General features: G+C 34.3%; 1 protein-coding gene across 3 annotated transcripts in view; it reads left to right on the top strand.

The window, feature by feature from the left end:
* Nucleotides 1-13,246, top strand: part of Shab (Shaker cognate b) — a 141,685-nt gene that overhangs the window by 106,683 nt on the left and 21,756 nt on the right. For all 3 annotated transcript variants that reach the window (XM_076524906.1, XM_076524907.1, XM_033469724.2), the window contains 2 exons: nucleotides 2,450-2,710; nucleotides 5,827-6,060. In XM_076524906.1, the coding sequence (XP_076381021.1) occupies nucleotides 2,450-2,710; nucleotides 5,827-6,060 (495 nt within the window). The remainder of the gene's footprint in view (nucleotides 1-2,449; nucleotides 2,711-5,826; nucleotides 6,061-13,246) is intronic.

Here is a 13,246-nt window from a genome sequence, read left to right as displayed (position 1 = left end):
TTTGAAGTGTTCGAAAAGAATACTTTCATCGTACAAGCTTCATCGGAAATTGTTCAATTTATTTTGAAAGTGAAGAAAAAAAGGGTCCGAACGTAGATATTGTTTTCGATTGCACAGTAAAATATTTTTGCTTGTTACGAACTGTTGCCATTGACTCTCAGAAAATCCATGGTTTATAGATATAGCTATTTATTAAAAATTACAGTAATTTGTTTTTCTGTCGATGATTTCAATAGGTCGCGAATATTGTAACAGTAATCGCCAATTCTTCCAATGTTTTCTCTATTTTGTAACTCGCTCATTTTTGTTATAAATAAACTACGGATTTTTAATTGAACAACGATTAAACATTGAAGAATTTGTATTTTGCATAATGATCAGCCGTCGTCTAGTTATAAATGCATAAAACACGAATTCCAGTTAGCAGATATTTGTTCTGACAAGCTCGATGTTTTTTGACAGTAAATGCTACAATAAATCATAATAATACAGTGAACCAAACGATTGTTGGCGCTGAAGCTCATTTGGCACAGTTCGTTTCTTGTGAAAGTATTTCGCTTTTCGAATCAGAAACGAGACCTGTGTTATAATTTTTATTGTCGGTTTCTGAAAGAAGAAAACGACACTATGGCGTGGCATAATTATTGTTTATAGCTTAAATAAAATTGAAACATAAAGATACTATTAATAAATATATTAAACATACAGAAGATCAGATATTATTTCTAAACATTTCTCGGACATAGCAAACGCCCTTTCTCAAAAATAATTATGCTTTGTCTCGAATTCTCAATTTTTTCAATAAACGAAGAAATATCTGAAAAACTGCATACGTTATAGACGTCCCGATTTCTTTAAACCTTGCTTGAACATGTTCATATATTTAAAATGTTATAAAAAATCTGTCAATCGTTCTACGTAAGATCCATTCGAATAGCTTTTACTTTTAGCACAAATTCTGTAGCACAAGTTCTGAAGTCAAAATTCTTATCAAAATTTTTCTTAAAAAGTGAGAGTGATAGACATAAACGCATGAACAGTGTTGTTACAATTAAGGGTATAATTATAACTGAGAAATATTAGTTATAACGATTCAGCAGAAACACAATGACCAGAATGTGTAGCAACGGTTAAGGTTTTCAGGTTTCACGCGGGGTTGTAATAATTTCACGGAACGATGTCAAATAGGACGTGCACATGCTTATAAAAACTTTTTTCAGAGTTTTTTCCTGTCCTTGTTCACCGTACAAGCGTGTCCCCCGTTTCATGGAACACCCCGTATATACCGTCTTCTACTGTCTAATCTACTCTAATGACCGTGCAAATACGTTTCTGGACACATCAGGCGAGTATAACAATACGAACGTAGAACGGCCACATCAAATAGATCCGATTATTTAGAGAGCACACAGTAATTTTGTTTCGCCCCCCTCCCCTCTTAGCGTCTAGCACCCGACAGAAATCTATTTTCTCGATTAATTTTCCGATTAGCGATGCGCGAGTTTCGTCGTACACGGGCGCCAATTCTTTCTCGAAAATCATTGGAACTCCGGTAAAATTCTTCTGTGCATTTCTTCAGCAATTCTTCATACAGAAAATGCATTGAATTCGTCATTCTATCGAAAATGGAACGATCTTCTCTAAAATTGGCAGCTTTCTTTAGAACGATCCGGAAATAACATTAGAATTGTCAACGCTCTTGTTCCTGGCCTAATTTCATCATAGTTTAATGAGGACAGCCTTTCTTCCGAAAGAACAAGACGGGAGTCATGGCATTTCTTAATTAAGACGCAGAGAATTAAATTGAAAAGAAACTTCGTTTTAAAAGACTTCACGCGCCATTACAGTTTTATGAGCATAACTTGCAAGATAACTTTATTAATAATAACAAAAATATATTAATTCACTGTACACTCGAGTGAGACGATGCAAAGACGACTAAAATATTCTCACTGTTTTCCTAGTCTCGCGAGAAGCATGCATTATTTCGAAAATAATTAACCACCGGATGGCAGAAGAGTTTGGGTCCGTTTGGACCCGGAATTACAAACGTTTCATTTCAAACTTGCATCATTCAGGTCGAATCAGTTACTTGTACTTTTGACAGATCTAGTCCTGACTATCGTAAAATTATCAGAAACATTCGCACAATACTCAAAATGTCTTCTCTTCAAGAAAACAACGTTCACATTCGAAAGGCTGAACTCTTTACATTCGAAAAGATTCTTCTTCAAGTGTATGACGAGCCCAATGCGCATCTTTTTTATTCGAGAACAAAACGATCGAAATACTCGCCGATAAAATCGGAGGGCAAAAGGACGGACTGTACGACGGAAATCGTCGCGTTTTCCCGGTGACTTTTAGGCTGAGAACCGCGTCGACGGCGACGCTTTGCGCAGCGAATCGTTCTCGACGAGCCGAGACTTTTCACCATGGTCGGTGTTTCTAGGAATACAAAGAATTCAGTGACGCGGAAAATATAATGCCGCTGGCGACCAGCGACTTTCGTAATCCAATCTGCCAGGAGATGAGGGCGATGCGATCCGGGATGCTGATGGAGCCACCCCCGCAGACGATCTTCACCGAGACGAAGACGTCGCCGGCCCAACCGTTGGAGATCACCGGCTACGGGCGAGGATACAACGAGCAAGGAAGCATGGACAGCTCTGATACGTACGCCAGCTGTCAAACGCATCCGTCTCAGTCGCAGGTATTGGAATTGATATCTCGAAGGAAATTGGCTTCCTCGACGGGCCTCCGGTTAACTTTCAGCGCCCGCGTTGTACCCGATACGCGTCCGAGTTCGCCAGTAATTGATCTTTTCGAGGTCACTCTTTCGATCGGTTCACGAATCTTTCGAATCTTTCGTGCCAGTCTAAACGCTGTATTATGGACGAGAGACACCCAAAGACGGTAAAATAACCCGTTTCGTAAATGTCCTTAAAATTGAAAAAATTTGTACGTAAAGGTTGTCCTAAAATTATGTTACTTCCCGGAAATGAGAGGTTTCTGAGGTCATTTGAAGTAACTTTTCCCTTAGCGAAAATGCAATACGCGGCTTGGTTTACGAGTTATTAAAAGTACATATGTATTATCCTGAAGCACACAAGATATCACTCATATTGCAGTATTGTTTTATTTAGTGCATGCGACAAGTGAAAAGATGATAAAAATGAAATAAAAGAAATGAAAAATAAAATTTAATAAAAGTGAAATAAAGATTAAAAATTAAAAATCTATAGAAAAATAAAGCCCTATGTTAAGAAGGTTTACTACACCTAAGAATATGTGTGACATGTTTTTTCACTTTTGTAGGTAAGCGTACGCGCACTGAAAATTTTATAAAAATTATAAAAATTGGTCAGCAATATTATGCTAGAATGAGAGCTACAAATAATTAAAAATTGCGATGACTGCAATTTTTCACGATTTTCGACGTTTACAATCAATAACTGTACAAAATCTGGAGATTTCTACATCTTTCATTCGCATTTCATTCGCTCATTTTGAAGTTATGATCATTAGAAACCTCATGCACAATTTTTACACTTTCGCTTTACTAATTAAAAATCTTGCGTTTGTTCGGCCCATTGGCTCGGCAGCCTCGCGTCGGCTGATCTCGCCTCTCATTGGTCCATGTTTTTCGGTAATAACTCGTAAATAAAGCCGCGGATTGCATTTTCGCTAAGGATTTCATTTCCCGATTGCGAGTGACTTTTTTGGGACACTCTATAGAACGATGTCATATGAAAATTTTAGATGCCCGAGGGGTTACTTTGTAACACTTTAAATATCTTCCTTTGACAGGGGCTAAAGTTATGCACCGCAGCGTATCACCAAGCACAAATTAGATATTCATGGTGATCGAGTCACGTTGTTTATGCAGTACAGCATTCTCTCCATAACTGTAAAAACTTCGGATTTGCAAAATAACAGTTACAAAGTGTTGATGTCGATTTCCAATAGTTTACTTAGTTTACGATCTCAAAAATTCGTTTAATTTCTCATGAACTTCTGTAACTATAAATTTCATGAACCCATTCGATGCTCTGGCGAGAGCCATATTGTTTAATTTCTGGTATTTATGAAAAATTTGATTGACCATAACGTTTACATGATATACAGGATGTACCAAAAATCGTGGTACAACCGGCTGGATACCGATTCTGCATGCAAAAATAACATTTTTTCATTTAAGATTTTGTTTTCGAGAGAACTGAGAAAAAAACTACAAAAATAACGTTCATAATACTCTTTTCACATCCTTCTCACATTCTATTATGCATCTATAGATGTCTTGTAGATGTTATTTTCGAAAATTGTATCGATTAAATGTTCGTTCGTTGGTCGTTTTCCACTTTTTACGAAATCTTATGAAAAATAATGAAGCGATACACGCCGATTTTGATGTAACTTTGGGAAATGGTAGTTCTTAGAAAAAATATTCGACGCATATTTTTTTTTCAGCCCTCGCTCGCATCGAAGGCGTGGAAACGGCCCCCGAAGTTTGGGGTTTGATCCATATTTTTCTAGCTTTAATAGTTTCCGTCACATATTCAACCAAATATGGTTCCGACCCCAACTTTGGGAGTTGTTTTAGCACGCCTTCAATGCAAGCGAGGGGCGATAAAAGAAAATATGTGTCGGATATTTTTCTAAGAACTATCTTTATCAAAAGTTTCATCGTAATCGGCGCGTATCGCTCAGTACGTACCTTTGTTAGTACATAGTACACCACTCTTTACGATAATGCCAATCAGGGGATTAAATAATCATTTTAACGTTAGATTTACGGATGTTGATTATATATATGTACCTATTTTTACTGAAAATTTCTTGACTCGTACAACGAAATTGAAAACTTCTTGCAAAAATAATAATTGATAATAATAATTGAAATACCTTTTACAAATAAATATCGAAATTATTTTTGTTACAATGTAATAAAATATATTTATGTGCTTGTTACAGTTTCATAGAATTAACTTTGAACTAAATTAAAGAATTATACAGGGTGTCCCAGATTTTAATGTTGAAACTTCGTCAGTGTATTCTGTGGCACAAAGTAAGAAAAAAATGTTCTGTAAACATAGGTCATATAGAGCTTTATTAAGAAGTCATAACAAAAATTCAGAATAGGAATAGTAATCAACTAAAAAAAAAATAAAAAATAAAAAATGAATCTTCGATCGATGTCAATAATGTATTGTCAATAACGGTTATTAATACATTTCGAAATGTATTAATAAACACACGGCATGTGCTGATCTATTCAAGCCAATGCTTCACTATTCTAATGCAATCGCTATATTCCTATTCTGAATTTTTGTTATAACTTCTCAATAAAGCTCTATATGACCTATGTTTACATAACATCTTTTTCTTACTTCGTGCCATAGAACACACTAACAAAGTTTGAACATTAAAACCTGGGACACCCTGTGTATATCAGATTTTCATATTTATCTAATTTTCCGCAATTGTCCTAACACTTGAATGAGAGAAGGGATATACTTGTCTCTCCGCCGTCAAATAAATCCCGAAGTATTATTTCCTACGAACGAAAGTATTTTATTAACTATTTCCGATACTTTTTCAAATATTTTCATCAAGGCTTGACCGTAGAATCGCGGTTGAATGAACGGCCATTTATTTGATCGGTGAACCGTGGCTAAAACGGCGACCGCACAATCGACGGGAACGATTTTCAATTGCGTCCCGCAAAGGATTGAGACCAGTAATGCGATTGAATCTCGTGGGATATATCCGGACCATCAAGAGGAGATTGACGCTGATCGCTGATAACGTAATTGTATCGGTTCCCAGGGCGACCTCACCGAGGAGACGGCGGACACCAATAATCTCTACGTGAACCCGCTCGAGGCCGCGGAGAAGTGCGGAAATAGGGTGAAGAAGTCGGTTTCCGGCGAGGTGGCTCGCAACGCTCCCGACGCGTCGACGAGCGTCGAATCCTTGAAAGACATTCGCACCCTGAGCGAGGGCGGCAAGGTCACGCTGAACGACACGGTGCCTAAGCACAGGAAAATTCGTATTCAACAGGTGAGTGTCCGCCGGTTGCTCGACTAACTCGGTGTCACTCTGCGAGCTCTGCGTTCTCGCGTTTACCAGTGTTTTCAGTTCAGACGTTGTTCGAACCGCCGAAGGATACGGGACATAATGGTTCATTTTCTCTAACAGTTGGCCAAAATTCATCATTTTCTGAGATTGCTTTACGCTTTTGAGACTGTTGAAACGGAATATGTTATGAACTATGCGAAATATAAAATGGGAAATACTTTGATTAAGTATTGATTAAATATTTGTTGCCCAGCTTGGTAATAAAGGATATAAACAATATTTAAAATTATGTTTAATATTTTTGTAGCATCGAATTATATTTGATTGGGTAGTATATTGGTATAAAAATTAAGAAATCCCCTAACCAATGCTGTAATACGTTTTTCTCCTTCGCTCCATCTTCACAACACATATTTAATTCTTTCTGCTATTTGTTGAGTAACAAATGGAATTTGTTCAACTTAATACGTTGCTTTTTCTATTTTTATTATTAGCAATTAGGATATTAATTGGAAATTATATTATTATTTAATTATATTAAATAATAATATAATTATATTAATTATATTAAATAATAATATAATTATATTAATTATTATTTAATAATTATTAAATTATATTAATTATATTATTTAATTATATTATATTTCTTTTGGATATCTTACAATGGAATGTTTCCAAGTGTAACACGCCGATTTTTATGAGATTTTAGTACAAAACATGTCCGAATAGTTCTCTCCGTCAATAAGGTGTAATAATAATTGAACGGTTAGTAAGTATAAGCAAGTAAATTAATAGTATTAAAGTAATATAGTTAATGTAAACAATATTAATGACGGCAAAGTAGAAAATTTTAAAAGCACGTATCCCTTATTTTAATAAGATATTAGTTGCAATTTTATTAGTAGGTGCAATTTAAGATATTTTAATACGATTTAAAGATTTTGAAAATTGAATTTTGGCCAGCTATTTGTGAAAAAGAACCAGTGTGACTATGTTGCTTTCAGTGTCGGGAGAAAGGACTGTCACGAAGGTTCGCAGTTGTCCTGCAAAGCAGAGTATCTGGTCCTAAGCCTGGAAGCTTCGCGGCGAACAGTATTGTTATACCTAAAATAATCGTCTTTTCCATTTCAAAAAAAATACCGAGCTGTACCATCACATGATTATTCAAAATATGACGAAGGTCTCTTATCTAATTAATTTTGTGCCTCTGAAAACACTTCAAAAAATGCTGAAAACTTTAAATTACGGTGGAACTTTGATTATCCGGGCTAAGCAAAATGACAGAAATGTTCATATAGTGGAACAGTTATTTAGTGACAGCGACAGACACACATTCATTGATTTATACAGCAAATCGTTTTGCATACGAATTGCCTCAAATTGTGCTGATTACACACGACACGCCCTCGAATAATAAATAATTGCGATATTGGAGGATCGAATAATCGAGGTTTCAGTAGATAATAATTTTTCAAAATGTAAAAATCAAAATTTCAATCTATGAGCATCTTGTATTTGGGTCTGCAGTTTTCAAATTCAAATTTTTCGGGAACTAAATTAACGTTTGAATGAAAATATTAACAGAAAGGTGTTAATTTTTTTATGTATTTTCTTAACAAATGAATATATTTAAATAATGCGTAACATTGCAATTTGAGCTATCGCAAATATAGTTGTCACCCTAAACTTTGATGGTATATTCATCCCTTCAATATGAGAGACGCTCGCTAAAAAATAGTCTTCCTTTCTCAGAATCTAGTTGAATAATCTTAATTTAATCTCGTCTCGTTTCGTTATAATTTTTCCGGTTACAAAGGTATCGTGTAAATTTAACAATCAAAGGACAAATTGAATAATATTAATATTTTCCTCAACATAAGACTGAATAGTTTCGTCGCGTTCAACCGCATAGTTATGAAAGAAAAATGTAGTTGCCCCTCAAATTCTTTACTCTGCTTTGCCAGACGAAACATTGAAATCACAGATACAAGTTTCGTTAACATACATATCAAAAATTGAAATTAATATATAATCCGCAATTGTCGGTGATTTCAATTGAGATTGAACCCTTCCACGAGGGTGAATTGTTACGAATGATGAAATTGGTGCGAATGATTCTGCAGGGTGTCTCTAAAGCGCCTGGTTAAGTTATGGCAGCGTGTTTCATGGAATAAAATAGAAAGAAAACTATCGTATACAGTGTGTTTAAAAAAAAGAAATTCAAACAAAGTAAATAATTTCTGTCCTCAAGCAAATCATTCATCGGTGGTAAGATTTTTGGTCCAGGTTTTCGCTGATGCGAAAAATGAATCCTTTTCTAGATTGTATTCATCTTTTTGCAAATCATAATAACCCATCCGCAGGTCTTATTCACCTTTTTGCAAACGAAAGTCACCCTATCGCAAATAAAATTCGCTTACTTATAATTATTTTTAATAAAATTCTGATTAAATGTGAAAATTCAATGACACTTTATAAATAATTGTTGAAAGTTAACGAAGATTAATCTTTTGTAATGGAATTTGTATTATTTTGTAAATAAGCGATATAGTATTATATTACACTAATGAATTATGATATTACATTGTATAATATTTGTATAATATAAAATACAAGTTCACGTTTTTCAAAATTACATAAAAAAACGCGAATCCCTAAAAAGATTCATTTTGTGTGCAAAACCTTTTTAATACCATAACACGCTGTACAAAATTTTCTTTCGACAAGGTAGAAAATAAATACTTTGTCATAATTTAGTCAGAAAATTTCGAGATACCCACGGTGTATACACAAATCTGTATCATATACTTATAAACTTTTTGACTCGACAGGCTATTATGCATGATGAATATTGCGTTTATTGTTAACACTTCTCTGCCACTATTCGTGCCACCCGATCCTAAGTTCTGGCGATGAGGCGAGCGTACGGTTTTTCGGTACGGTAACAAAGCAAACGGATTTCAATCGCTTTCGATTTCATCGAATCGCAAAACAAGCACGCCATTCTAGAAATAATTTTACGAGTATGGAGCTTTTTTCGTAGAACTCCATCGCACGCGAATCGCACTTCCTTCGCCACTTTTTGTTCACTCCGATGATATTCGCGCGAAGAATGTATTCATTATTATGTGTTGTAGTTTCACATGGCGCGATAGCACGCACGAAACATTCCCATTGTGTTTGTCATTCCGTTTTCAGGTCAATAGGAACCGCAAATTTCGTGGCGCGATATTGCTTTCGTACTTGCTCGCAGGATTTCGCTCGACTATGGCAGATAGAAAATAAAATAATCTCTGCATGTTAGTCGAACGTCAGTTAGACATTCATCAATGTCGCCACAAAGTTTCACACGATCAGTTCATGTATTACTTCTGTTTTATAGCATTCCTAAAACTTGTTCTATTTTTCGACCGTCGAATTAAAAAGTCCCCGTGAAACATTTCAATTTTGACGTTCGAACGTTGTTTATAATAAACGATCAGCCAATGCAACGATGAAATTGACGACTTAGTAAATGATAATATATTTACGAAAATACAATAATGCATTCAGAAAATATTTATAACTGTTTCTTTCGTGAAATATACAACTAATTAGACGCTGTTATTTCTGAAATGAAGAAGTAAAGATTGATAACAAATTCATGATTTCATCGCCTGATATTGTATCCTTTAGTATTTTGGCTCGATCGTCACGTAGACTACAGGAATGGGATCAAGTTTGATAAATAAATCAATTCAAGAAATATATAACAACAAGCGAGATTTTTGATGCGAGAATTGGATAAGATAGCAAAAATTAAAACAATTAATAATAATAATAACGTTATATTATGCTACTAGCAATCAGAAAAAAAGTTGCAAGGCATAAATAAGTACATAAAAATAAAAAAAATACAGTAGAGCCTTCCGTATCCGAACTCGCATTAATCATAAAATTTTAGTACGAAGCAAATTGTGTGCATCAACGAAACTGTGTAACAACGAAAGAGAAATGTTCGGTTCAAAGTTAGTATTAAAATAATACATCAAATAATTAAAATGCTCGAGAAAATGTTGAAAGTGCAACAAAATTAACAGGAATAAATGGGGTAAAAGAAAAACAGAAACTTACTATTGAAAATTATATATAATGTGTAGATTTCTCAGATCTTAACTTAATGAAGCCAAAATATCCAAAATTATGGACAATATCGCATTTCAGTTGTTTCGACAACAAAGAGATAAAGACGAATACTAATTTTTGTATTTAAGATAGGCAAGAAAACTCCAGAGGTGAATAAAAAAGCGTAATCATCACAATTATTGACATTAAAACACATATATATGTGGTCTACCATCCAAAAAGATTTAGGAAAAATTTTCATTTTAAATACTTTTTATAAATTTAAATTAATTTTAAATTGGAGTATAAATTCATTATATATTTTTTTATACAAAATCAGTTATAATAGATTTATGTTATAAATCTATTATATATTTTTATACAAAATTAGTTATAATAGATTTATCTTATAAATTTGGTTTCTATTTTTATAATACAAATATTCAGTATCAGTGTTCACACCTAAATACTGTATAAATTGCTAAATTATTTAAATACATGAAATCGAATACGAGAAAGGTGATTACTTTGTTGTCTGAAAATTCAGTTATCCGAATTTTGTCTTAATATTAGTTCGAATGTGGAAGGCTCTCCAACATATGAAAAGAATGCTTTAGACAGCCTTGTCGATTTTTCAGTTGCAACTCTTTGCTAAGCCAATAAGAAAGAAAAGAATAATAAACAGATGGTGGAAGCTGTGTAACAAAGGTACGAACGTCCATGCATATGAGGTGATAAATCTGATGAATGACTAACAGAGAGCATGCTGCATCTCCAAGAATAAAAGAATAGATCAACCGTCTCGTTTTCTCGCGATTTCTCTTGTATAATTCATAACTCTTTCGATTCCTCTCCAACAGCGTCCGCGTTTGCTCACAAAAGGAATCGATGCCACTCGGTATACACTCTTGATCTCATTCCCAGCTGGCCCCAACCCTCCCCATCGCACTCCTGGCCCCTTTAAGCCTTGCTTCGCGAATACAGAAACGCAGAGAATACGCAGTCTAGTGATCGCACATGTTTTTCGAGATGAAAACTTACAAACACAGCCTTCGAAATTAATTTTTTCAGACATAAATTCATAATTACCGTCTATTTAAAAAAACAAAACAAAAATAGGCAACCATCACGATGTCTAAATGTTCGTATTTTATAAACAAATTAAAATAAACTGAAGTTATTTATAACTAGACTATGGATCTTGGTGCAAAATAAAAAATTCTCTACCACAATTACAATAAACAGAAGGTGAATTATAAATTTATTTTCCTTCTTCACAGCTTTAATAGGTTAGAGATAATATAATAACTAACATGCGGATCTTTATGCAAGATAAAAATTTGGTGCATCCCTTGCAAGAAACGGGAACTATTACATTTTTATAATAGCGTCAGTGTTTCGTTTACTCATTTTTGTCATAAATGCATAAAATCCGCAGTCTAGTAATAACATTGTTAAATTCTTCCTGCATATTTTTAGATTTTCAGTATAAATCCAGAAATAGGATCAGATTTTGGAAGATGTTCGTATTTCAGTGCTCTCTTGTATTAAATCGCGTAATAGAACGTAATCACATTTTTAATTAAAACAATCGAAAAAGCGTGCATGAAATGCACACACGGAAATATGGAAGGGCACAGAATGATGTGCAGAGTTCCTGGAAGAGCACGGAATTAGAGACAGAAACATCTTTTTTCTATTTCACTAAAAACATTATTAAATTACTAATTTGTATCATGCAACAAAATATCTTTAAAATCAAAAATGTCTGAAAAATCGAAATATACTTTTAGCGCATTAAATGAAAATTATAGTATTTGATAACAATTTCAGCGAAGCAAAATTTAGCTTAAAGGCACGGAAACTGGGACATCTACCCTATTCACTTTTTTTTTAAGAATGCACAAAATCCGCAGTCTACTTATAAATAATCAGAAACATATTTTTATGAAAAAAAGTAGATTTGTTGTGTATGAATCTCGAGAATTAGGATTCCAAGATATAACCACCACAAGTTATAATAATTAGAATGTACAATTATAGGTTCAAAAGAAAGCTTTGTATTCGCCTAATGGCTGTCAGATATTATTATTTCGTTTAATTATGGCTTTTTTCGAAAGAGGAGACTTGAGACGTGCAACAGTCATAATAACTGTCCACTCTACAACAGGCTCTTCGAACTTACAACATGCGGGAAACAAAAGTGAGGTAGACAGTTACAATGACTGGACCGCTAATCACTGAGCCAGTTCACATATTTTGGTACTCTGATAAACAGAAATGAATAACATATTAATAAATACCATTCCCAAGTGAAAAAGAATATCGAATTCGTTAAAATTTGTATCTTATTGGTCTACATATATACGATTTTCCGCCTATATGATTCAGTTAGAACTTTATTTCCTCAATCGATCACTCACCAACCAATGAACGAGTTAAAGACTAAAGTTCGTCAAGTACCTTTTTCTTTGGTGTCAGGTTAAACTAGGGTAAAAGTACCTATTGTGGAACGCTTTTCAGGGGGTATAAGATCATCATCGATTTTATTACAACTGAGAAGTGTGTTATTGTTAAATATTTTTATTACTGTTCGATTGCTTGACATTTCCAGATAACATGATGAACTCTGAAATATTTATTTAGTTTGAATTAGAAATAATACGAATTAAGGAAAACCGTTTTCGTACCATATCATCATGTTTCATATTCAATGTCCCCACTTTGAAACGAGCATTACGAACAGGCGTCAAATACGGACGCCAACTGTTCCATGAATCGGGACAATGAAAAACTTGAGTCCACAATAGGGAACAGTATGTTCTTGCTTAGGAACACCCGTATTCGAATAAACAGTCTTTTTACAGCTTACGTAACAGTAATCGCGCGAGTGAATTTATAAGGAACAATGTTCAATGTTCTATATACTTTCGATTGTATTATTGGTGTTACTGTTTCAAAAAGGGTTCGGAATTGAGCGGCGTTTCGTAATAGGTACTTCCGCCTTGTATTTGTCGCTGTCAGAATGTCTCCAGTCTCTTGTTTCGCGGAACGAGCCGCG

The sequence above is a fragment of the Megalopta genalis genome, chromosome 10, assembly GCF_051020955.1.
Source record: "Megalopta genalis isolate 19385.01 chromosome 10, iyMegGena1_principal, whole genome shotgun sequence".
In the NCBI taxonomy this organism is placed as follows: domain Eukaryota; kingdom Metazoa; phylum Arthropoda; class Insecta; order Hymenoptera; family Halictidae; genus Megalopta; species Megalopta genalis.
This window is presented reverse-complemented; position numbering and strand designations above follow the sequence as displayed.